This window comes from Scyliorhinus canicula, chromosome 15 (genome assembly GCF_902713615.1).
Source record: "Scyliorhinus canicula chromosome 15, sScyCan1.1, whole genome shotgun sequence".
NCBI lineage: Eukaryota > Metazoa > Chordata > Chondrichthyes > Carcharhiniformes > Scyliorhinidae > Scyliorhinus > Scyliorhinus canicula.
In genome coordinates, this window is record NC_052160.1 from 78,224,804 (window position 1) to 78,251,767 (window position 26,964).

Consider the following 26,964-nt stretch of genomic DNA (forward strand, 5'->3'; position numbering starts at 1 on the left):
CCGCTGGATCAGTCCGCGGGGCAGCTGAGGGGCATGACGGCCCACGCATGCGTGGGTTTGACGCATACGTGTGATGACGTCATCCACGCATGCGCGGGTTGGAGCCGTCCAATCCGCGCATGCGCGGCTGACGTCATCGTGCAAAACAGCTACCGTTACCGTTGGCGCGCGGGCTTAGCGATGTTCGCTAAGCCTGCAATGCCGTGGTTCACGGGGCCCCGCTGCTAGCCCCGACCGGGGAGCAGAATCGGGTCCCGGGAGGGGGCGCGGAGGCTGCCGTGAAACACGGCCAGTTTCACGGCAGCCTTTACGACTCTCCGCATTTGCGGAGAACCGCGCCCTCAGTGTGCGAGGTGACCTTGACCAGACCAGGTGGAAGGAAGGAAGCAAGGAAGAGACCGCCAGCAAGAACCACCTTTGTGAAGATGGGCCAGAGGAATTCCAGCGATCAGATCCGCAGCCTACCAAGCCATTTTTGTGGGTAGTATATTTGAGTCTGGGGTATCCTCTTCTTTTATTTGGGTAATTTAAGAGTTAATAGTATTATTATTAATAAACTTATTGAACCTTTACTTGTGTTTGTCCTTTGTCCATCTTGCAACGAAGGGCACCTGGATAAAACTTTGATTGATATACTGGTTGAAGTATCTGAGATTTAGCAGATTCAACACTACCTATTCCTTAAATTTACTTGAAGTTCCTGCATCCGCTACATTCTGTGATAATGAATTCCATAGATTCACGATCCTTTGAGAGAAGTAACCCCCTTATCCTACAAGTATGACTTCTCGTTCTAGATTGCCCCACAAGCAGAAGAACGTGCTCTATGTCTACTTTGTCAATACCTTTTATCATCTTATATATTTCAATTGGATCTCCTCTCATTCTTCTAAATTCGAGCGAGTATAGGCCTAAACTAATCAATCTTTCTTCATACGACAAACCCCTCATCTCCAGAATCAAACCAGTGAACCGCCTCTGCACTGCCTCTAATGCAACTACATCCCTCCTCAAATAATAAGTATAGATAGGGTGAACAGTTGGGAGGCTTTTTCCCAGGGCAGAAATGACAATTACAAGGGGGCACAGGTTCAAGGTGAGGGGGGAAAGGTTCAGTGGAGATGAGAAGTTTTTTTTACAGAGGGTGGTGGTGGCCTGGAATGCACTGCCAAGTGAGGTGGTTGAGGCAGATACGTTAGCAACCTTTAAGACTTATCTGGGGAGGCACATGAAGAGACGGGATATAGGATACAGGTGGTTGGTCTAGGTAGGATACGTGATCGGCGCAGGCTTAGAGGGCCAAAGGGCCTGTTCCTATACTGTATTGTTCTTTGTTCTATGGACTTTATGGGCAGTGCATGTACTTCATGGCAGAGCAAGGGCTATGTTGAGTTTGCAGGTGACAGACACATCGGGATTCAACAGCATGGAAACAGAAGTTGGAACAGGCGCAGACATATATTGAAGTGAAGGTGAATAGTTCTTCTGAATGGAAGTCTCAACAAAAAAAACATTTTGTTTTTTAAATACTTATTTTCTATAGCACTCACCATTTTGCGAACAGCCTCCCGTAATTTTTTCTCCTCTTCTATCATAACGATCATATCCTTATAAACAGCAGATGCCAAAACTACATCCAGATCCTTCGACTTGGATGCCATCTTACAAATCATCTCATCGTGGGAGAAAACACAGTAACGATTCAGGAGACGATAATGTTCTACACACTGTCGGCCCATTGGCAGCTACAAGACAAACACATTCAGCAGGGCAATTTGAAAATACATTTCAGAGTAGGGTTGGCTGCATAAAGCATGCGAGCAAAGCTTTTGGGCCACAAGTTGATGCACATTATAAATGTTCACATCTGGGGACTGCAAAAACATTACTGCTTCTAATTTTAATACATTTCTAGCTCCTTGATCTAGTAACAAATAAATTCCATTCAGTTATTAATCAAGATTTTTGACTATAAATCACCTTTTTTCTCCAAATGAAGATTCAGAAAAAGTAACTCTGCATCTTCACCACACACGCTGAAGTGCACACTTACCCAGTCCATCGTGCAGAAATTTACAGCTTCTGCAAAGTTGAAGCCCTGGTTAAAGCCACTGTGATAGGCTCTGGGGAATGTGATGACAAACTCCCCTGCACACTGATTAGTTCTATAAACCTGTATTGATAAAGAGATCTTGTAAATGTCAACAAACTGCAATCAACATGGTAATGGACACAGCCAAATAATGTTATGCCTACAATTTGTTCAGTTTAAGGGTCTTTACATGAATAATTTTGGGAAATAAGATTTTATAATTCAGAACAGAATACATCTGATGAATTAAAGAGAAAATGCTTGCAATTGAATTTGTTGCACAATTGAAAATATTACATTGCATTAGCAGAAGTTCCATTCCAGTATCACTATTAATTCAACTTCTTAAATTCACACAATTCCAGAGAAAATTTCCAATGCTGTTTCTAGCCAATAGGCACACGGCAAATAAAAATACCACACTTGTATTGCTCATGTACCGCTCTTCACAACAGCCCACATCTTCAGGCCAAGCATTGGAACCCCATAATCCGACATTGATCAGACATAAAACTACCCATTTACCTGCATGTGATTTTTCTGTCCGAACTTCCAATGGAGGATCCTACCGAATTCCCTCAGCCCAACAATTCACGGAGAGAGCAGCAAAGAGAATCTGTGCAGAAGCATGCCCCCTTTTTACTACCATTTTCTGGTATGTGTTTAAATAACTCCAGGCTTCTCAATGTGTTGGTGGGTGAGTGAGTAAATGGGAGGTGAGTGAGGTATGTGGGTAAGTGGACAGGTTGGCGGGTGAATAGAGTGACAGCTGGGTAAGTGGGTCTGGGGATAGCCAGAGGGTTAAAAGGGGAGTGGGGGGGACGGTCATTTGTATATTTACCCAGGAGTTAGACTAGGTGTTCATCAGTCTCAAGTGACTTTTCAAGGAACTAAGTCAGAACTGTCCAAAGTTTCTTGCTCTTAAATCAAAGACTGAGAACGTTTTGGAGGGTCTCGGGGAGATGTTCAAACTTCTCGAGCAAGTTCTATGGAGTTGGTGTGCTGGGGCTTCCGTGGGAGTCCTGATGCGCACCTTGGGTCACATATCCGGTCTCTGCTGATCCGGGGACCAGGAGGTCTGGCCAACATTTGAAATTTGTGGCAGTATTTCATATTCAATGCTCTCTTTGTGTTTTAACTTGTTAACAATGTTGCAAGTCACACCTGCATACATTCCCTAGAGAGTAAATTAACCAATGTCTCAATGTTTGATGGAGCATAATTTATCTTTCTTTCAAAAAATATTTTCAAATTTTTACAGTTTTGTTATATCATACTTTTTCAAACCCACTATAGAAATACAACAGGAAATTTTAGGGATACCACTGCCATTGCCAGGAAAATATTCTGAACAAACACTTCAAATGGTTACGCGCTGCTGGTTAGTTCCTTGGGTTCATGGGTACACCAATTTATTTGTTGATATTTCAAACCAAGGAAGTCAACCCTGAATTAATAACCACAAAGTAGTAGTCAAAGACTAAATTTCGATCCGCCGGCTCACCGGCCTGTTTAATCAAAGAGCAAGCCTTTCTGCTAACAAACAAACATCTGTCTTCGCTTGATCATGCGAAATTCCATACTTTTGTTTTCACATCATATAAATGAGCAACAGAGCATCACATTCATGTGTTAAGTAAAAAGCTGGTCAGCAACAACATCCTAAAATGAAAGAAAGGAACCCTATGCGGCCTCCTCCTCCTCCAGCAGCCTTCACAATGTTTTGCACAGTACTGTTACAATGACATAGAACAGTACAGCACAGAACAGGCCCTTTGGCCCTCGATGTTGTGCCGAGTATTGTCCAAAACCAAGATCAAGCTATCCCACTCCCTGTCATTCTGGTGTGCTCCATGTGCCTATCCAATAACCGCTTGAAAGTTCCTAAAGTGTCCGACTCCACTATTACAACAGGCAGTCCATTCCATGCTCTAACCACTCTCTGAGTAAAGAACCTACCTCGGACATCCCTCCCATATCTCTCACCCTGAACCTTATAGTTATTCCCCCTTGTAACAGCTCCATCCACCCGAGGAAATAGTCTCTGAACGTCCACTCTATCTATCCCCCTCATCATCTTATAAACCTCTATTATGTCGCCTCTCATCCTCCTCTGCTCCAAAGAGAAAAGCCCTAGCTCCCTCAACCTTTCCTCATAAGACCTATCCTCCAAAGCAGGCAGCATCCTGATAAATCTCCTTTGCATCCTTTCCAATGCTTCCACATCCTTCCTATAGTGAGGTGACCAGAACTGTACACAATAATCCAATGTGGTCTCAACAGGGTCATGTACAGTTGCAGCATAACCCCGGCTCTTAAACTCAAGCCCCCTGTTAATAAACGCTAACACACTATAGGCCTTCTTCACGGCTCTATCCACTTGAGTGGCAACCTTCAGAGATCTGTGGACATGAACTGGTGATAAGAGCCACAATGGTGGTTTGGGAAGGGCAGGTGCTGTAAGTATAAACATGCAGGGAAGCATCATGCCACCAGATCTCAGGCAGGTTTATGTCAAACCTATAATATTAATAAAATCATCCACATTAAAGGTCATGGCTGCTGATGGCACTGACAAATTAATTAACATTCTGGAAGAACGTATGAAGAGGGATGGTGATTCTTAATTCTCTGGCCGAATCCAAGGAACCAAGGGTAACTGTATTGAATGGGACAGGAAGGAGATTGGCAAGATTAACCTCGACAGGGTGTGGGGGGCAGGAAGATCAGCAAAAGCGAACAATGGAATTGTTGGCTTTGCTACTCATAAGTAGGCAGCAACAGATGCCTTGATAAACTCTTCAGAAATTTCTGAGATATGAAGAGGATAGTTGTGGCTAGTACAAGGAATATTTATTCATAGAACATACAGTGCAGAAGAAGGTCATTCGGCCCATCAAGTCTGCACCGGCCCACTTAAGCCCTCACTTCCACCCTATCCCCATAACCCCAATAACCCGTCCTAACCTTTTTTTGGTCACTAAGGGCAATTTATCATGGCCAATCCACCTAACCTGCACGTCTTTAGACTGTGGGAGGAAACCCATGCAGACACGGGGAGAACGTGCAGACTCCGCACAGTGACCCAGCAGGGAATTGAACCTGGGACCCTGGCGCTGTGAAGCCACGGTGCTATCCACTTGTGCTACCGTGCTGCCCTGAATCTGGAAAAATAGGAGAGGAGGCACAGAAGTTGTGATGGATTGGAACAGAGTTTGAAGGGTAATTCCCAGAGATATGAGAAACAAAAGGGGGCATGACAAAGAAGGATACTCAGGGTGTGAAAGGAAGAAAAAAAGGATTAAAATGATAGAGTTTCGGCAAAAAGTAAATGCAGAGGAAGTTCAGGTTATCTGGGCATGATAAAGGTTAAGAGAGAAAGAGATATTCTGGCTGTAGGCAAGGAGGAAACACATTGAGAGTCCAAAGTTATCAAGTTCTGCGGCGAGGTGAAATTCACTTGTAAATACAGTGGAGTCACCAGTCTAGAGCATCGACAAACCAATGGTTAGGGGTCCAAAGGTTCTGAATTCACTTGCTGTTTGAGAGGCAGTGTATTGGGGAATTTTATTTCAATTACTTTATAGAGAGGAAAGTGAATGTATGAAATGGACTGGGCTGCCCAATGAAGGCATTTTGCATCAGCAAAATTCCAGCAAGTATCCACAATTATAAGTAGTTGCAAAATCTGATGTTCCTTCGAAACTGAAATTGAACAGATAAACAGCAATGACATTTCCTGGCACTCAACATGTACGTGCTCTCCAGTTAAACAGAAATACCAAATTCAAAGGAGATCAATGAATTAAAGCACAAAAGTTTCAAATTTGGAAGTAATACATTATAGTCCAAATAAGTGTAACTGGGATCAATCTATACAACTGAGACTCATTCTTTCCCCAAGTGTCCTGCATTCTCTAGATGTTTTATCTTCATACCAACTTCTTCCTCATTAAAATATATTGAATGTTTACCCTCACCTCAGGCAATTTGGTAGACCAATGGTCATAGTTAATGCAGAAACAAAAAACACTACACGAGCTGATCTGAATTGATACTGCCTTTAAAAGCACAATATATAATTTGTTCAATAAATCTTTTCATGGTTACAGATCTGGTCATCTTTCCACTAGAACTCATGGGTGTAAAACTTATCTTCAAACTATTTCTGGATTGACTATTTAAAAATCCAAGATGGAATGCAATAAAAGGCTTTTGCTGTCCTGTGAGAGTGCAGAAATACACCAGATCAGATTTCATATGTTTTGTTCATTGTTCAAGCCTATAGCTAGCTGTTTTATATGCAGGCACATACATGTATGCTTACAGAAGGTTTTGGTCTCAAAAACATACGTTTCAATGAAAGGGATGGGAAGATGATTTTTCCCATTCTGAATCATATCCATTTCTGCTGCTTGGATCCAAACATCTAACATGTCAACAGATATTTTTGAATTCTGAATGTTAGCAGCCTATCTTACATCAAATGGATAATAAAGTTTTGATATATAGCATATATGAGTTTTCCAAATCATTCTAAATTGTGAGCTCCAAACAGGAGGTGCTCCACATCTTTCAACTTGTGTCAGGAGAACGGAACGCAAGGCTATGAGAAGATTAAATCAAATAGAATAATAATCAGGAACAATTATTTTAGAAAAGCATTTGCTTTTACAGACAGCTAAATGTATTCACAATTATTGAGGGTAAATTAAACTCTTAGCTTTATCCTGTTATAAATTTTGTTTGGAGTTTAATACTTCAATCCAAAGAGACAATGGTAATAACGTGGTATAAAATAATGTTTATACAAGTTAGCAGATTCATGAAAAACATGATAAATGCTTATTGGTAAAAAGGATCTGTGCTGATCACGATTGGAATTCCATTTGTATTACTGTTTGCTTTAAAAGGCTGCTTATCAACTATACATATGGCATTTTGTTGCTCTGATATCAGGCTGCATACTCCAAACTCTGAACTGAACTATTTTGTGACTGAGTTCAAAATCTCATGAGATGAAGTGGGATGTCACCACAATTGCTTCCACTGGATCTGCGACTTGCAGTGTACAAATTTCAAGATATCCTTGAATGGAGAACTAGATGAGATTATATATCAAAAATGGTATGAGTGAATATCATTTCAGTTTTGCTGAGCTTCAAACTTCTATCAATTGTCCGCCAGTGAGCTTAATTGTCATTTGTTAATTGCTCGCAAAAAATCTAAATTATTTTTTTTTTTTAAATAATTTTTATTGAAAGAGTTTTTCCATACAAACATTTACCCCTACTAATTTTTAAATTATTTACAACACAATCCCTCTAGGCAAATGTCCCTCCCTCGCCCGCCCTCTCGCGCGCACCAGTCCTCCCCCCCCCCCCCCCCCCCCCCCAGGCAACCTTAACAAACAAGGCAGCCTACAGTTTCAGACATGAGCAGCGAGCAGACTTGCCCGCGTTACAGTCGTGCATGTCCCCCCACGACCCTTGCTGCCCCCCCCTCCCCCCCCCCCTCCCTCCCTCCCCCCCCCCCCCCCCCCCGGGTTGCTGCTGCCACGACCCCGAACGTCTATCTCTGATCTAAAAAGTCAAGGAAAGGTTGCCACCGCCTGGAGAATCCCTGTACCGACCCTCTCAGGGCAAATTTGATCCTTTCTAGCTGAATATAGCTAGCCATATCGTTAATCCAAGTTTCAACGCTTGGAGGCCTCGCGTCCTTCCATTGAATTAATATCCTTCGTCGAGCCACTAGGGATGCAAAGGCCAGTATTCCGGCCTCCCTAGCCTCCTGTACCCCCGGTTCTACCCCGACCCCAAAGATCGCAAGCCCCCATCCTGGTTTGACCCTGGACCCCACCACCTTCGACACCGTCCTTGCCACCCCCTTCCAGAACCCTTCCAGCACCGGACATGCCCAGAACATATGCACATGGTTCGCTGGGCTTCCCAGACATCTGACACACCTGTCCTCACCCCCAAAGAACCGGCTCATCCTTGTCCCCGTCATGTGAGCTCTATGCAGCACCTTAAATTGAATGAGGCTCAGCCTCGCACACGAGGAGGAAGAATTGACCTTCTCCAGTGCATCCGCCCACGTCCCGTCTTCTATCTGCTCTCCCAGCTCCCCTTCCCACTTGGCTTTCAGCTCCTCCCCTGATGCTTCTTCCGCCTCCTGCATTATCTTGTAGATGTCTGATATCTTCCCCCCTCCGCCCCAGACCCCCGAGAGCACCCTATCACTCGCCCCCTTACTGGGGAGCAGGGGGAACCCCTCCACCTGCCGTCTAGCAAATGCCTTCACTTGTAAATATCTGAACATGTTTCCCGGGGGGAGCTCAAACTTCTCCTCCAGCCCTCCCAGGCTCGCAAACCTCCCCTCTATAAACAGGTCCTTCAGCTGCCGTATGCCCACCCTGTACCAGCTCTGAAATCCCCCGTCGATGTTCCCCGGGATGAATCTATGGTTCCCTCTTATTGGCGCCGCCAACAGACCTCCCATTTCCCCCCTATGTCGCCTCCACTGCCCCCATATCTTGAGGGTGGCCGCCACCACCGGGCTCGTGGTGTACCTCGTGGGGGGGAGCGGCCATGGTGCCGTTACTAGGGCCCCCAGGCTTGTGTTGCCACAGGACGCCCTCTCCATTCGTTTCCAAGCTGCCCCCTCCCCTTCCATCATCCACTTGCGCACCATTGACACATTTGCCGCCCAGTAGTACCCCGAAAGATTGGGTAGTGCCAGCCCTCCACTGTCCCTACTCCGCTCCAAAAAGACCCTCCTCACCCTTGGGGTGCCATGCGCCCACACGTAGCTCATGATGCTACTCGTCACCTTTTTGAAGAAGGCCCTAGGGAGGAAGATGGGCAAGCACTGAAATAAAAACAAGAACCTTGGGAGGACCGTCATTTTGATTGACTGCACCCTCCCCGCCAGCGACAACGGTACCATGTCCCACCTCTTAAATTCCTCCTCCATCTGTTCCACCAGCCTGGAAAAGTTCAACTTGTGGAGGGTCCCCCAGTTCCTTGCCACCTGCACCCCTAAGTACCTAAAGCTCTTTCCTGCTCGCTTGAAGGGGAGTCTCCCAATACCCTCTCCCTGGTCCCCCGGGTGTATCACAAAAACCTCGCTTTTGCCCAAATTTAGTTTGTACCCCGAAAAGTCCCCAAACTCTGCTAATAGTTCCATTATCTCCGGCATTCCCCCTTCTGGGTCTGCCACGTACAGCAGTAGATCATCCGCATACAGCGATACTCGATGTTCCTCCCCTCCCCTAGTCAGTCCTCTCCACCCCCCTGAACCCCTCAGTGCCATCGCCAACGGTTCAATCGCCAGTGCGAAAAGTAGGGGGGATAGGGGACATCCCTGCCTGGTCCCTCGGTGGAGCCCAAAATACTCCGACCTCCTCCCGTTTGTCACTACACTCGCCGTCGGGGCCGAGTAGAGCAGCTTCACCCACTTAATAAAGCCTTCCCCAAACCCAAACCGTTAAAATCTAAATTATTTAATGCAAATCTTAAAGGATGGCAACGTCAAAACTGAACCAATTCAACAGGCAAACAGGGTAAATTTGCAGACAAAGCAATTGGACACAAAGAGCAAACCAAGTGCAAAAGAAGAGTGTAACAGGACATGGATTTGTGTGTTTTTAAAGTAACATACAGGAGAAAACCACTGACTTCAATTTAAAAAGTCCCTTTCATGACCTCAGGACACCCCAAAGTACTTCACAGCCAATGAAGTACTTTGGGGCAAAGTTTAGAGGAGATCTGCGAGGCAGGTTTTTTACGCAGAGGGTGGTAAGTGCCTGGAACGCGTTGCCAGAGGAGGTTGTGGAAGCAGATACATTAATGGCATTCAAAAGGCATCTTGACAAACGCATGGATAGGATGGGTATAGAGGGATACGGCACAAGGGTTTTGGCAACGGTTGGTATCATGGCCAGTACAGGCTTGGAGGGCCGAGGGGTCTGTTCCTGTGCAGTATTGTTCTTTATTGATACCAGTTGTACGTGGAGGCAAAGCAAAGAAAGTTCTTTCTATTCTTTTGCATTTTATGAAGCAGAAATACATAATGATTTAAAACTTTAAACTAATTATTTTTTTTAAACAAAAAATACATTTTAGTATTAGAATTTTACTGTTAAGCAGGAACATTATTTGGGGATGAGGGTGGAAAGAGAAGGAAGTGTAAAATACACAACGCAGACACAGCAAATCATCCAAGTACTGAAGTAGCTACATCTTGGTAAACCTCTCAGAGTTGCTGCAGCAATGTATAAATACTGTTGATTCATGAATCAGCCAATTTATTCTGGCTGTGGAATAAATTGTGTATCGCAATGAAAGTTACTCAATGGACTTTATTCAATGGAAACAAGTATACTGTAATGTACTATAACTCTCAAAAGATGTTGCCATGTTAAGTTTTTCTTATTTTTACTGGGGTTATCTAATCCCATGGTGAATTTTAAAAAACCTTGAAGGCCACCCTCCCAACCAAATCAGCCCACACTGTGAAACTATTTTCTAAAACTTGCCATCAAATGGATAATGCTAGGTGCATCACTGGTAATCACTCATTAAACATAAAATCTAAGTTTGAAATCAGGATCTCAGGGCTCCAAGGAGATCTGCAATACGTACTGGCACTCCGTGAGCCATCAGAGTGTTAGGGTTCATGATGGTGACCAGCTGATGCAGAAGGTCAGGCTGGGATTCAAACAGCTCAGGCGCCAGTCTCTTCATAACACTCTCCAGCTGTTCTGCCACGTATGCTGGTGCTCCATACCATGTCTTAGGCTCTCCCCTAATTAGTTTTAAAAGAAAGTTAGAATCCATGAAGTTGAGATTATTAAGCACTTTAATGTTTTTGGAAAACTGATCAAAACTATGTAAGCAAACTCTACCAAGAGTGTTTTACTAAATTACTGACAAGTGGGATGAGGTTTATGAAATAATTCTGCAAATTGACTAAGTGTAGTCACAGCACTAGCTACATCAGCAAGGCAGCAAGGGCAGGCCAGGCTAGCCCAAGACACAGCAAGGGGAAGCTCAGGCCAGCCCAAGACACAGCAAGGAGAAGCCTGGGCCAGCCCAAGACACAGCGAGGGGCAGCCCAAGCCAGCCCAAGACGTAGCGAGGGGCAGCCCAGGTCAGCCCAAGACACAGAGATGAGCAGCCCAGGTCAGCCCAACATGCAGCGAGAGGCAGCTCAGGCCAGCTCAAGACACAGCGAGAGGCAGCTCAGGCCAGCTCAAGACACAGCGAGAGGCAGCTCGGGCCAGCCAAGACAGCAAGAAGCAGCCCAGGCGAGCACAAGACAGATTGATAGGATGAATGACCGTCAAGTGAAGCATTCAACACACCAGCAGATTGGATGTTTTTCTTCCTCCCCATCCTTTTTTGATTCTAGTAATGAGCAGCTCTCAAGGTTTCTACCCGACATTATACCAAGAAAATGTGAGAGCACAAGCGAGAGTAAGATAAAAGCGAGAAAGAGAGAGAGCGCAAGCGAGGGAGCACCAGCGAGACAGAGAGAGCACAAGCGAGACGGAGAGAGCACGAGCGAGATGGAGAGAGCACAAGCGAGACGGAGAGAGCACGAGCGAGACAGAGAGAGTACGAGGTGAGGTGAAGACACATGGGATCAGAGACAATCTTTGCATTGAAGTGGGATCGGTGACAAGATGGATGCAGAACTGGCTCAGGCACAGACGGCAGAGGGTAACAGTAGAAGGGCGTTTTTCTGAATGGAAGGTTGTGCCTAGTGATGATCCACAGGGATCGGTGCTGGAGCCTCTGTTGTTTGTAGTGTACATAAACGATTTGGAGGAAAATATAGCCGGTCTCATTAGTAAGTTCGTGGATGATACCAAGGTTGATGAAGTGGTAGATAACGTTGAGGATTGTCAGAGGATACAGCAGAACATAGATAAGTTGGAGACTTGGGCAGAGAAATGGCAAATGGAGTTTAGAACATAGAACAGTACAACACAGAACAGGCCCTTCGGCCCTCGATGTTGTGCCGAGCCTTGTCCGAATCCAAGATCAATCTATCCCACTCCCTGTCATTCTGGTGTGCTGCATGTGCCTATCCAATAACCGTTTGAAAGTTCCTAAAGTGTCTGACTCCACTACCACAGCATGCAGTCCATTCCACACCATTACCACTCTCTGAGTAAAGAACCTACCTCATACATCCATCCTATATCTCCCACCCTGAACCTTATGGTTATGCCCACTTGTAACAGCTACATCCACCCGCGTCCGGATAAATGTGAAGTAATGCATTTTGGTAGGTTGAACATCGAGGGGAAATATACCGTAAATGGCATAATTCTCAGGAATGGTCAACACAGTAGCACAAGTGGATAGCACTGCGGCTTCACAGCGCCAGGGTCCCAGGATGGAAGTGGGTTTGTGCAGACTCGATGGGCCGAATGGCCTCCTTCTGCACTGTATGTTCTGTGTTCTAAATATAGAAAGTCAGGGAGATCTGGGCATACACATCCACAGAAAGTGGCAACACAAGTGGACAAGGTAGTCAAGAAAGCATACAGAATGCTTGCCTTCATTGGACTGCTGTGGAGATGCCGGCGTTGGACTGGGGTGAGCACAGTAAGAAGTCTTACAACACCAGGTTATTAAAGTCCAACAAGTTTGTTTCGAATCACTAGTTTTTGGAGCACTCGGGATGGGCCATTCGGAGATGGGCCGAATGGTCTCCTTCTCCACTGTAAATTCTATGATTCTATGATATGATTCTTTCCCAGGGTGGGGGGGTCAGTAACTAGGGGGGATAGGTTTAAGGTCCTTGGGGCAAAGTTTAGAGGACATGTGCGAGGCAGGTTTTTTCTTACACAGAGCGTGGTGAGTGTTGGAGAGGTCGTGGAAACAGATACATGAACGGCATTCAAAAGACATCTCGACAAATACATAGATAGGATGGGTGGAGAGGGATACAGCACTAGGAAGTGCTGAGGGTTTTGGATAAGGGTGGTATTATGACGGTACAGGCTTGGAGGACAGAAGGACATGTCCCTGTACTGTATTGTTCTTTGAGAGATAGCACAATTGAGAGAGAGCACATATGAGAAGAGAGAAAATGAGAGAGATAAGAGAGCACAAGCCAATTGAGAGAGAGAGCACAAGTCAGAGAGAGAGAGAGAACGGAATCGAGAGAGCACAAGCAAGAGAAGGGAGCACATACGAAAAGCGAGCGAGAGACAGGGTGCGAGCGAGAGACAGGGCGCGAGCGAGAGACAGGGCGCGAGCGAGAGACAGGGCGCGAGCGCGAGACAGGGCGCGAGCGAGAGACAGGGCGCGAGCGAGAGAAAATGAAAATGAAATGAAATGAAATGAAAATGAAATGAAAATGAAATGTAAATGAAAATCGCTTATTGTCACGAGTAGGCTTCAATGAAGTTACTGTGAAAAGCCCCTAGTCGCCACATTCCGGCGCCTGTCCGGGGAGGCTGGTACGGGAATCGAACCGTGCTGCTGGCCTGCTTGGTCTGCTTTAAAAGCCAGCGATTTAGCTCAGTGAGCTAAACCAGCCCCTAGTGAGAGAGCATAAGCAAAGGAGACAAGGAAGAGGGAGACAACAGGGGGAGAGAGGCTATAAGGGGGAGAGAGAGTACAAGGGGGAGAGAGAGCACAAGGGGGAGAGAGAGCACAAGGGGGAGAGAGAGCACAAGGGGGAGAGAGAGCACAAGGGGGAGAGAGAGCACAAGGGGGAGAGCGAGCACAAGGGGGAGAGCGAGCACAAGGGGAGAGCGAGCACAAGGGGGAGAGCGAGCACAAGGGGGAGAGCGAGCACAAGGGGGAGAGCGAGCACAAGGGGGAGAGAGAGCACAAGGGGGAGAGAGAGCACAAGGGGAGAGAGAGCACAAGGGGGAGAGAGAGCACAAGGGGGAGAGAGAGCACAAGGGGGAGAGAGAGCACAAGGGGGAGAGACAGGGCGCGAGCGAGAGGCAGGGCGCGAGCGAGAGGCAGGGCGCGAGCGAGAGACAGGGCGCGAGCGAGAGACAGGGCGCGAGCGAGAGACAGGGCGCGAGCGAGAGACAGGGCGCGAGCGAGAGACGGCGCGAGCGAGCGAGCACATGCGAGAGTGCGAGCACAAGGTGGAAAGTGAGCGAGCACAAGGTGGAGAGTGTGCGAGCGAGAGAGAGAGAAGACAGCACTAGCAAGATAGGAGTCCAAGCGAAAGAGAGAGTGCACGAGCGAAGGAGAGCACAAGTGAGTCGAGAGCACAAGCGAGTCGAGAGCACATGCGAGTCGAGAGCACATGCGAGTCGAGAGCACATGCGAGCCGAGAGCACATGAGAGTCGAGAGCACATGCGAGTCGAGAACACATGCGAGTCGAGAGCACATGCGAGTCGAGAGCACATACGAGCATAAAAAATGTGAGAGAAAACAAAGCACAAGCGCGAGTGGAATGGCGAGAGCACAAGAGAGAGACCGCACAAGCGAGGGAGAGAGAGAGAGAGAGAGGTGGAGGGAGGGCGCGTGCGCACAAGAGAGAGAGCGCGCAAGCGAGAGAAGACAGAACTCACGAGATGCAAGGACTAGCGAGATGCAAGCACTGGTGAAGGAGCGAGCGCGCGCGGTTAGAGAGCGCGAGGAGCGCACGCGAGCTGGGAGCACGCACGAGCAAGGCACAAGAGAGAGAGGGGGCCCAAGCGAGAGAGGGAGAAGGCACAAGCGAGAGAGGGCACAAACGAGAGAGAGAAAGAGTGAGGGCACAAACGAGAGAGAGAAAGAGAGAGGGCACAAGCGGGAGAGATAGGGCACAAGCGGGAGAGAGCACAAGCGGGAAAGAGAGGGCACAAGCGGGAGAGAGAGGGCATAAGCGGGAGAGAGCACAAGTGGGAGAGAGAGGACACAAGCGGGAGAGAGAGGGCACAAGCGGGAGAGAGAGGGCACAAGCGGGAGAGAGAGGGCACAAGCGGGAGAGAGCACAAGCAGGAGAGAGCACATGCGGGAGAAAGCACATGCGGGAGGGAGCACATGCGGGAGAGAGCACATGCGGGAGGGTGCACATGCGGGAGAGAGCACATGCGGGAGGGAGCACATGCGGGAGGGAGCACATGCGGGAGAAAGCACAAGCGAAAGAGCGCGAAAGCGAGAGAAAGCAGAATAGAGAAAGTGAGCAGAATTGAGAGAGAGAGAGGGAGCGGAATCTAGAGAGAGGGGGAGCGGAATCGAGAGAGGGGGAGCGGAATCGAGAGAGGGGGAGCGGAATCGAGAGAGAGGGAGCGGAATCGAGAGGGAGCGGAATCGTGAGAGGGAGCGGAATCGAGGTCACAAGCGAGAGAGCGAGGGAACAAATGAGAGAGAGAAGGAACAAGCGAGAGAAAGGGCACAGGCGTGAGAGAGGGTACAGGCGTAAGAGAAGGTACAAGTGAGAGGGCACAAGAGAGAGGGCACGAGAGAGCGCGGGCATAAGCGAGACAGAGAACATGCGAGAGAGAGAGGGCATATGCGAGAGAGAGCACGTGCGAGAGAGAGAGAGAGAGAGCACACGCGAGAGAGAGAGAGCACAAGCGAGAGTGAGCACACGCAAGAGAGAGCACACGCGAGAGAGAGCACATATGAGGGGGAGCACAAGCGAGAGATAGGGAGCACAAGCGAGAGAGAGAGCACAAGCGAGAGAGAGAGGACATGCGAGAGAGAGGACATGCGAGAGAGAATGCAGATGGGCGAGAGAGAGCAGATGGGCGAGAGAGAGAAGATGGGCGAGAGAGGAGATGGGCGAGAGAGAGCACATAGATTATCATAGAATTTACAGTGCAGGAGTCCATTCGGCCCATCGAGTCTGCACCAGCTCTGAGAAAGAGCACCCTATCCAAGGTCAACATCACCACCCTATCAGTCACAGTCAGAGTAGAAATTCAAGAATAGTCAGTATGAATACGTGGCTTGAGAGATGGTGCAGGAGGGAGGGGTTCAGATTTTGGGACATTGGAACCAGTTCTGGGGTCGGTGGGACCATTACAAACCGGATGGTCTACACCTGGGCAGGACTGGAACCAATGTCCTAGGGGGTGCTTTTGCTAACGGTTAGCGCACGTGGTTAGAGAGCGCGGGGAGCGCACGCGAGCGGGGAGCACGCGCGAGCAAGGCACAAGAGAGAGAGGGGGCCCAAGCGAGAGAGAGAAGGCACAAGCAAGAGAGGGCACAAACGAGAGAGAGAAAGAGGGCACAAACGAGAGAGAGAAAGAGAGAAGGCACAAGTGAGAGAGGGCACAAGCGGGAGAGAGAGGGCACAAGCGGGAGAGAGAGGGCACCAGCGGGAGAGAGAGGGCACAAGCGGGAGAGAGAGGGCACATGCGGGAGAGAGCACAAGCAGGAGAGAGCACATGCGGGAGAAAGCACACGCGGGAGAGAGCACATGCGGGAGGGAGCACATGCGGGAGGGAGCACATGCGGGAGAGAGCACATGCGGGAGAGAGCACATGCGGGAGGGAGCACATGCAGGAGAGAGCACAAGCGAAAGAGAGCGCGAAAGCGAGAGAAAGCAAAATAGAGAAAATGAGCGGAATTGAGAGAGAGAGGGAGCGGAATCTGGAGAGAGGGGGAGCGGAATCGAGAGAGAGAGGGAGCGGAATCGAGAGAGAGAGGGAGCGGAATCGAGAGAGAGGGAGCGGAATCGAGAGAGAGGGAGCGGAATCGAGAGGGAGCGGAACCGAGAGAGAGGGAGCGGAACCGAGAGAGAGGGAGCGGAATCGAGAGAGGGAGCGGAATCGAGAGAGGGAGCGGAATCGAGAGAGGGAGCGGAATCGTGAGAGGGAGCGGAATCGAGGTCACAAGCGAGAGAGAGAGAGAGAGAGAGGGAACAAATGAGAGAGAGAAGGAACAAGCGAGAGAAAGGGCACAGGCGTGAGAGAGGGTACAGGCGTGAGAGAGGGCACAAGAGAGAGCGCGGGCATAAGCGAGACAAAGAACATGCGAGAGAGAGAGAGCATACGCGCAAGAGAGCACATGCGAGAGAGAGAGAGAGAGCACACACGAGAGAGAGAGCACAAGCGAGAGAGAGAGAGAGAGAGCACAAGCGAGAGAGAGCACAAGCGAGAGAGAGCACACGCGAGAGAGAGCACATGCGAGAGAGAGCACATATGAGAGAGAGCACATATGAGGGGGAGCACAAGCGAGAGAGAGGGAGCAGAAAGAATAGAGAGAGCACATGCAAGAGAGAGAGAGGACATGCGAGAGAGAGAGGACATGCGAGAGAGAGAGGACATGCGAGAGAGAGAGAGAGGACATGCGAGAGAGAGGACATGCGAGAGAGAGAGAGGACATGCGAGAGAGAGGACATGCGAGAGAGAGAGAGGACATGCGAGAGAGAAAGAGCACATGCAAGAGAGAAGGCATAAGCGAGAGAAGTGGCACAGGCGCGAGAGGGGGTACAAGTGAGAGAGGGTACAAGAGAGCACACGCGCATAAGCGAGACAGAGGGCACATGCGTGAGAGAACATGTGAAAGAGAGAACACAAGTGAGAGAGTGAGCACAAGCGAGAGAGAGAGAGAGAGAAAAAAGAGCACAAGCGAAAGAGAGCGCATGAGAGAGAGAGAGAAAAAGATAGAGGGAGAGAGAGAGAGAAGCGAGAGTTAGCACCAGCGAGAAGGACAGAGAGAGAGAGCAAGATCGGGAGGGAGATCACACGCAAGAGAGCACATGCGTGAAAGAGAGCACAAGCGAGAGAGGACATGCGAGAGAGAGCGAGCACATGCGAGAGGAAGAACAAGTGAGAGAGAGAGAGCACATGCACGAGAGCACAAGCGAGAGAGAGAGAGAGCACCAGCGAGAGAGAGAGAGAGCACCAGCGAGAGAGAGAGAGAGCACCAGCGAGAGAGAGAGAGCACCAGCGAGAGAGAGAGAGCACCAGCGAGAGAGAGAGAGCACCAGCGAGAGAGAGAGAGCACCAGCGAGAGAGAGAGACAGCACATGCGAGAGAGAGAGAATACATGCGAGAGAGAGGGAGCACAAGCGAGATGGAACACAAGCGAGAGAGACAGCACGCGCGAAAAAGAGCACATGCGCGAGGGAGAGGACATGCGCGAGGGAGAGCACATGCGCGAGGGAGAGAACTTGCGCGAGGGAGAGCACTTGCGCGAGGGAGAGCACTTGCGCGAGAGAGAGCACATGCGCGAGAGAGCACATGCGCGAGAGAGAGCACATGCGCGAGAGAGAGCACATGCGCGAGAGAGCACATGCTCGAGAGAGAGAGAGAGAGAGCAAGTGCAAGAGAGAGAGCACGTGCACGTGAAAGAACACATGCATGAGAGAATGCAGATGGGCGAGAGAGAGCAGATGGGCGAGAGAGAGAAGATGGGCGAGAGAGAGGAGATGGGCGAGAGAGAGCACATAGATTATCATAGAATTTACAGTGCAGAAGGAGTCCATTCGGCCATCGAGTCTGCACCAGCTCTTAGAAAGAGCACCCTATCCAAGGTCAACATCACCACCCTATCAGTCACAGTCAGAGTAGAAATTCAAGAATAGTCAGTATGAATACGTGGCTTGAGAGATGGTGTAGGAAGGGTTCAGATTTTGGGACATTGGAACCAGTTCTCGGGGCGGTGGGACCATTACAAACCGGATGGTCTACACCTGGGCAGGACTGGAACCAATGTCCTAGGTGGTGCTTTTGCTAACTTAGAGAGCGCACGCGAGCGGGGAGCACGCGCGAGCAAGGCACAAGCGAGAGAGAGAGGGGGCCCAAGCGGGAGAGAGAGAGAAGGCACAAACGAGAGAGAGAAAGAGAGAGGGCACAAATGAGAGAGAGAAAGAGAAAAGGCACAAGTGAGAGGGGGCACAAGCGAGAGAGGGCACAAGCGGGAGAGAGAGGGCACAAGCAGATGAGAGCACAAGCAGAAGAGAGCACAAGCGGGAGAGAGCACAAGCGGGAGAGAGCACAAGCGGGAGAGAGCACAAGCGGGAGAGAGCACAAGTGGGAGAGAGCACAAGCGGGAGAAAGCACATGCGGGAGAAAGCACATGCGGGAGAGAGGACATGCGGGCGGGAGCACATGCGGGAGTGAGCACATGCGGGAGAGAGCACAAGCGAAAGACAGCGCGAAAGCGAGAGAAAGAAGAATAGAGAAAATGAGCGGAATTAAGAGAGAGAGGGAGCGGAATCTAGAGAGAGGGGGAGCGGAATCGAGAGAGAGTGGGAGCGGAATCGAGAGAGAGTGGGAGCGGAATCGAGAGAGAGGGAGCGGAATCGAGAGAGAGGGAGCGGAATCGAGAGAGAGGGTGCGGAATCGAGAGAGAGGGAGCGGAATCGAGAGAGAGGGAGCGGAATCGAGAGAGAGGGAGCGGAATCTAGAGAGAGAGGGAGCGGAATCGAGAGAGAGGGAGCGGAATCGAGAGAGAGGGAGCGGAATCGAGAGAGGGAGCGGAATCGAGAGAGGGAGCGGAATCGAGAGAGGGAGCGGAATCGAGAGAGGGAGCGGAATCATGAGAGGGAGCGGAATTGAGGTGACAAGCGAGAGAGAGAGAGAGGGAACAAATGAGAGAGAGAAGGAACAAGCGAGAGAAAGGGCACAGGCATGAAAGAGGGTACAGGCGTGAGAGAAGGTACAAGCGAGAAAGAGGGAACAAGAGAGAGGGCACAAGAGAAAGCGCGGGCATAAGCGAGACAAAGAACATGCGAGAGAGAGAGAGCATATGCGAGAGAGAGAGAGAGCACAAGCGAGAGAGAGAGCACAAGCGAGAGTGAGCACACGCGAGAGAGAGCACATATGAGGGGGAGCACAAGCGAGAGAGAGGGAGCACAAGCGAGAGAAAGAGCACAAGCGAGAGAGAGAGAGAGGACATGCAAGAGAGAGAGGACATGCGAGAGAGAGGACATGCGAGAGAGTACATACCAGAGAGAAAGAGCACATGCAGGGGGCAGCAGGGTAGCATGGTGGTTAGCATAAATGCTTCACAGCTCCAGGGTCCCAGGTTCGATTCCCGGCTGGGTCACTGTCTGTGTGGAGTCTGCACGTCCTCCCCGTGTGTGCGTGGGTTTCCTCCGGGTGCTCCGGTTTCCTCCCACAGTCCAAAGATGTGCGGGTTAGGTGGATTGGCCATGCTAAATTGCCCGTAGTGTCCTAATAAAAAAGTAAGGTTAAGGGGGGGGTTGTTGGGTTACGGGTATAGGGTGGATTCGTGGGTTTGAGTAGGGTGATCATGGCTCGGCACAACATTGAGGGCCGAAGGGCCTGTTCTGTGCTGTACTGTTCTATGTTCTATGTTCTATAAGAGAGAAGGCATAAGCGAGAGAAATGGCACAGGCGCGAGAGAGGGTACAAGCGAGAGAGAGATGGCACAAGAGAGAGCACGGGCATAAGCGAGACAGAGGGCATATGCGTGAAAGAGAGAACATGTGAAAGAGAGAACACAAGCGAGAGAGTGAGCACAAGCGAGAGAGAGAGAGAAAAGAGAGCACAAGCGAAAGAGAGCACATGAGAGAGCAAGATAGAGGGAGATAGAGAGAGAGAAGCGAGAATGAGCACCAGCGAGAGGGACAGAGAGAGAGCAAGATCGGGAGGGAGATCACAAGCAAGAGAGCACATGCGTGCAAGGGAGGATATGCGAGAGAGAGCGAGCACATGCGGAAGTGAGCACAAGTGAGAGAGAGAGCACATGCACGAGAGCACAAGCGAGAGAGAGAGAGCACCAGCGAGAGAGAGAGCATATGCGACAGAGAGCACATGCGAGAGAGAGAGAGAACACAAGCGAGAGAGAGAGCACAAGCGAGAGAGAGAGAGCACAAGCGAGAGAGAGAGAGCACAAGCGAGAGAGAGAAAGCACAAGTGAGAGAGAGAGAGCACAAGCGAGAGTGAGCACACGCGAGAGAGAACATATGAGGGGGAGCACAAGCGAGAGAGGGGGAGCACAAGCGAGAGAGGGGGAGCACAAGCGAGAGAGAGGGAGCACAAGCGATAGAGAGAGCACATGCGAGAGAGAGAGAGAAGACATGCGAGAGAGAGAGAGAGGACATGCGAGAGAGAGAGAGGACATGCGAGAGAGAAAGAGCACATGCAAGAGAGAAGGCATAAGCAAGAGAAATGGCACAGGCGCGACAGAGGGTACAAGAGAGCGCACGCGCATAAGCGAGACAGAGGGCACATGCGTGAGAGAGAGAACATGTGAAAGAGAGAACACAAGCGAGAGAGTGAGCAAAAGCGAGAGAGAGAGAGAGAAAAAAGAGCACAAGCGAAAGAGAGTGCATGAGAGAGGGAGAGATAGAGGGAGAGAGAGAGAGAAGCGAGAGTGAGCACCAGCGAGAGGGACAGAGAGAGAGAGCAAGATCGGGAGGGAGATCACAAGCAAGAGAGCACATGCGTGAAAGAGAGCACAAGCGAGAGAGGACATGCGAGAGAGAGCGAGCACATGCGAGAGGGAGAACAAGTGAGAGAGAGCACATGCGAGAGAGAGAGCACATGCGAGAGAGAGAGAGCACATGCGAGAGAGAGAGAGAGCACATGCGAGAGAGAGAGAATACATGCGAGAGAGAGGGAGCACAAGCGAGAGGGAACACAAGCGAGAGAGAGAGCACAAGCGAGAGAGAGAGCACACGCGCGAGAGAGAGCACAATGCCGAGAGAGCACATGCACGCAAGAAAACATGTGGGAGTGAGAGCACATGCGCGAGGGAGAGCACATGTGCGAGGGAGAGCACTTGCGCGAGGGAGAGCACTTGCGCGAGGGAGAGCACTTGCGCGAGAGAGCACTTGCGCGAGAGAGAGCACATGCACGAGAGAGAGCACATGCGCGAGAGAGAGCAAGTGCAAGAGAGAGAGCACGTGCAAGAGAGAGAGCACGTGCACGAGAGAGAGTACATGCACGAGAGCGAGCAGATGGGCGAGAGAGAGGAGATGGGCGTGAGAGAGCACATAGATTATCATAGAATTTACAGTGCAGAAGGAGTCCATTCGGCCCATCGAGTCTGCACCAGCTCTTGGAAAGAGCACCCTATCCAAGGTCAACATCACCATCCTATCAGTCACAGTCAGAGTAGAAATTCAAGAATAGTCAGTATGAATACGTGGCTTGAAAGATGGTGCAGGAGGGAGGAGTTCAGATTTTTGGGACATTGGAACCGGTTCTGGGGGCGGTGGGACCATTACAAACCGGATGGTCTACACCTGGGCAGGACTGGAACCAATGTCCTAGGGGGTGCTTTTGCTAACACTGTTGGGGAGGTTTTAAACTAATGTGGCAGGGGGATGGGAACCAGATTAGGAAGTTAGAGGTCAGTAAAGAAGCAGCAACTAAAGCCGGTAAGGTACGAGATAATAAACTCCATGTGACTAAGGGGAAGAGTCGACAGGGAAGAGATGATGAACGCAAAGGGACAGGTGGTCTGTCGTGCATTTGTTTTAATGCGAGAAGTGTAGCAGGTAAGGCAGATGAACTTAGGGCTTGGATCAGTACCTGGGAATATGGTGTTATTGGTATTACTGAAACTTGGTTGAGGGAAGGGCAGGACTGGCAACTGAATATCCCAGGGTATAGATGCTTCAGGAGGGATAGAGGGGGAGGTAGAAGGGGTGGAGGAGTTGCATTACTCGTCAGAGATGATATCACAGCTGTGATAAAGGAGTGCACGAAAGAGGATTCGAGCACTGAGGCAATATGGGTGGAGATAAGAAATAGGAAGGGTGCAGTAACATTGTTGGGACTTTACTACAGGCCTCCCAAAAGCGAGCATGAAGTAGAGGTACAAATATGCAGACAGATTATAGAAAAATGTAGGAGCAATAGGGTGGTTGTGATGGGAGATTTTAACTTCCCCAACATTGAATGGGATTCGTGTAGTATTGGAGGCGTAGATGGAGCAGAGTTTGTAAGGAGCATCCAGGAGAGTTTTTTTAGAGCAGTATGTAAATAGTCCAACTCGGGAAGGGGCCATACTGGACCTGGTATTGGGGAATGATCCCGGCCAGGTGGTTGATGTTTCAGTCGGTGATTACTTTGGGAATAGCGATTACAATTCCGTACGTTTAGAATACTCATGGACAAGGACAAGAGTGGTCCGAAAGGAAGAGTACTAAATTGGGGAAAGGCAGAGTATAACAAAATTCGGCAGGAGCTAGGGAATGTGGATTCAGAGCAGCTGTTTAAGGGTAAATCCACATTTGAAATGTGGAAGTCTTTTAAGGAAAGGTTGATTAGAGTGCAGGACAGACATGTTCCTGTGAAAATGAAAGATAGAAATGGCAAGATTAGGGAACCATGGATGACGGGTGAAATTGTGAGACTAGCTAAGATGAAAAAGGAAGCATATGTAAGATCAAGGCGACTCAAAACTGATGAAGCTTTGGAGGAATATCGGGAAAGTAGGACGAATCTCAAACGCGCAATAAAGAGGGCTAAAAGGGGTCATGAAATATCTTTGGCTAACAGGGTTAAGGAAAATCCCAAAGCCTTTTATTCGTATGTAAGGAGCAAGAGGGTAACTAGGGAAAGGATTGGCCCACTCAAAGACAAGAGAGGGAATTTATGCATGGACTCAGAGGAAATGGGTGAGATTCTTAATGAGTACTTTGCATCGGTATTTACAAAGGAGAGGGACAAGACGGATGTTGAGGCTAGGGATGGATGTTTAAATACTCTCGGTCAAGTTGTCATACGGAAGGGGGAAGTTTTGGGTATTCTAAAAGACATTAAGGTGGACAAGTCCCCAGGACCGGATGGGATCTATCCGAGGTTACTGAGGGAAGCGAGGGTCGAAATAGCTGGGGCCTTAACAGACATCTTTGCAGCATCCTTGAGCACGGGTGAGGTCCCGGAGGACTGGAGAATTGCTAATGTTGTCCCTTTGTTTAAGAAGGGGAGCAGGGAAAATCCAGGGAATTACAGACCTGTGAGCTTGACGTCAGTGGTAGGCAAACTGTTGGAGAAGATACTGAGGGATAGGATCTAATCACATCTGGAAGAAAATAGACTTATCAGTGATAGGCAGCATGGTTTTGTGCAGGGAAGGTCATGTCTTACAAACCTAATAGAATTCTTTGAGGAAGTGACAAAGTTAATTGATGAGGGAAGGGCTGTAGATGTCATATACATGGACTTTAGTAAGGCGTTTGATAAGGTTTCCCATGGCAGGTTGATGGCAAAAGTGAAGTCGTATGGGGTTCAGGGTGTACTAGCTAGATGGATAAAGAACTGGCTGGGCAACAGGAGACAGAGAGTAGTGGTGGAAGGGAGTGTCTCAAAATGGAGATGGGTGACTAGTGGTGTTCCACAGGGATCCGTGCTCGGACCACTGCTGTTTGTGATCTACATAAATGACCTGGAGGAAGGTATAGGTGGTCTGATTAGCAAGTTTGCAGATGATACTAAGATTGGTGGAGTTGCAGATAGCGAGGAGGACTGTCAGAGAAAACAGCAAAATATAGATAGATTGGAGAGTTGGGCAGAGAAATGGCAGATGGAGTTCAATCCAGGCAAATGCGAGGTGATGCATTTTGGAAGATCAAATTCAAGAGCGGACTATATGGTCAATGGAAGGGTCCTGGGGAAAATTGAGGTACAGAGAGATCTGGGAGTTCAGGTCCATTGTACCCTGAAGGTGGCAACGCAGGTCGATAGAGTGGTCAAGAAGGCATACAGCATGCTTGCCTTCATCGGACGGGGTATTGAGTACAAGAGCTGGCAGGTCATGTTACAGTTGTATAGGACTTTGGTTGGGCCACATTTGGAATACTGCGTGCAGTTCTGGTCGCCACATTACCAGAAGGATGTGGATGCTTTGGAGAAGGTGCAGAGGAGGTTCGCCAGCATGTTGCCTGGTATGGAGGGTGCTAGCTATGAAGAAAGGTTGAGTAGATTAGGATTGTTTTCGTTGGAAAGACGGAGGTTGAGGGGGGACCTGATTGAGGTATACAAAATTATGAGAGGAATGGACAGGGTGGATAGCAACAAGCTTTATCCAAGAGTGGGGGTGTCAGTTACAAAGGGTCACGATTTCAAGGTGAGAGGGGAAAAGTTTAAGGGAGATGTGCGTGGAAAGTTTTTTACGCAGAGGGTGGTGGGTGCCTGGAATGCTTTACCAGCGGAGGTGGTAGAGGCGGGCACGATAGCAGCATTTAAGAGGCATCTAGACAGGTATATGAATGGGCGGCAACAGGGAAGTAGACCTTGGAAAATTGGAGACAGGTTTAGATAAAGGATCTGGATCGGCGCAGGCTGGGAGGGCCGAAGGGCCTGTTCCTGTGCTGTAATTTTTTTTGTTCTTTGTTCTATCCCCATAACCCAGTAAACCCACCCAACACTAAGGGCAATTTTGGACACCAAGGGCAATTAATCGTGGCCAACCCACCTAACCTGCACATCTTTGGACTGTGGGAGGAAACCGGAGCACTCGGATAAAAACCCACGCACACACGGGGAGGATGTGCAGACTCTGTACAGACTCTGCACAGACAGTGACCCAAGCCGGAATCGACCCTGAGGCCCTGGATCAGTGAAGCAATTGTGCTATCCACAATGCTACCGTGCATGCGAGAGAGCACATGCGAGAGAGAAAGCACATGCGAGAGAGAGCACACGCGAGAGACAGAGCATGCGAGAGACAGAGCACGTGAGAAACAGAGCACGTGAGAGACAAGCACATGTGAGAGAGAGAATACATGCGAGAGAGAGAGAATACATGCGAGAGAGGGGGAGCACAAGCGAGAGGGAACACAAGCGAGAAGGAACACAAGCGAGAGAGGGCACAAGCGAGAGAGAGCGCACAAGCGAGAGAGAGCACAATGCCGAGAGCACATGCACGCGAGAGCACATGCACGCGAAAGCACATGCACGTGAGAGCACATGCACGCGAGAGCACATGCACGCGAAAGAAAGCACATGTGCGAGGGAGAGCACATGCGCGAGGGAGAGCACATGCGCGAGGGAGAGCACATGCGCGAGGGACAGCACTTGCACGAGAGAGAGCACAGGCGGGGAGAGAGAGCACAAGCGGGGAGAGAGAGCACAAGCGGGGGAGAGAGAGCACAAGCGGGGGAGAGAGAGCACAAGCGGGGAGAGACAGCACAAAGTGGGAGAGAGAGCACAAGCGGGGAGAGACAGCACAAGCGGGGGGGAGAGAGCACAAGCAGGGTAGAGAGGGCACAAGCGGGGAGAGAGAGCACAAGCGGGGGAGAGAGGGCACACGCGGGGGAGAGAGAGCACAAGCGGGGGAGAGAGAGCACAAGCGGGGGAGAGAGAGCACAAGCAGGGGAGAGAGCACAAGCGGGGGAGAGAGAGCACAAGCGGGGGAGAGAGCACAAGCAGGACAGAGGGAGCACAAGCGGGACAGAGGGAGCACAAACGGGTCAGAGAGAGCACAAGCGGGACAGAGGGAGCACAAACGGGTCAGAGAGAGCACAAACGGGTCAGAGAGAGCACAAACGGGACAGAGAGAGCACAAGCGGGACAGACAGCACAAACGGGACAGAGACAGCACAAGCGGGACGGAGAGAGCACAAGCGGGACAGAGGGAGCACAAACGGGACAGAGAGAGCACAAGCGGGACAGAGGGAGCACAAACGGGACAGAGAGAGCACAAGCGTGAGAGAGAGCACAAGCTGGAGAGAGAGCACAAGCAGGAGAGAGAGCACAAGCAGGAGAGAGAGCACAAGCAGGCGAGAGAGCACAAGCAGCAGAGAGCACAAGCAGGAGAGAGTGCAAAAGCGAGAGAGAAAAAGCAAGAGAGAGTGCACACAAGCAAGAGAGGGGACACAAGCGAGAGAGGGGACACAAGCGAGAGAGGGGACACAAGCGAGAGAGGGGACACAAGCGAGAGGGGACACAAGCGAGAGGGGGGACACAAGCGAGAGGGGGGACACAAGCGAGAGGGGGGACACAAGCGAGAGGGGGGACACAAGCGAG

At 49.7% G+C, this 26,964-nt stretch overlaps 1 protein-coding gene across 1 annotated transcript in view; it reads right to left on the reverse strand.

The window, feature by feature from the left end:
- The window catches only part of LOC119978372 (lysine-specific demethylase 5B-like), a 425,856-nt gene that overhangs the window by 244,688 nt on the left and 154,204 nt on the right, over window positions 1-26,964 (reverse strand). Inside the window, exons 8-10 of the mRNA XM_038819962.1 lie at window positions 10,738-10,900; window positions 2,054-2,173; window positions 1,551-1,745 (exon numbers count right to left, since the gene is read on the reverse strand). Coding sequence (XP_038675890.1) covers window positions 1,551-1,745; window positions 2,054-2,173; window positions 10,738-10,900 — 478 coding nt within the window. The remainder of the gene's footprint in view (window positions 1-1,550; window positions 1,746-2,053; window positions 2,174-10,737; window positions 10,901-26,964) is intronic.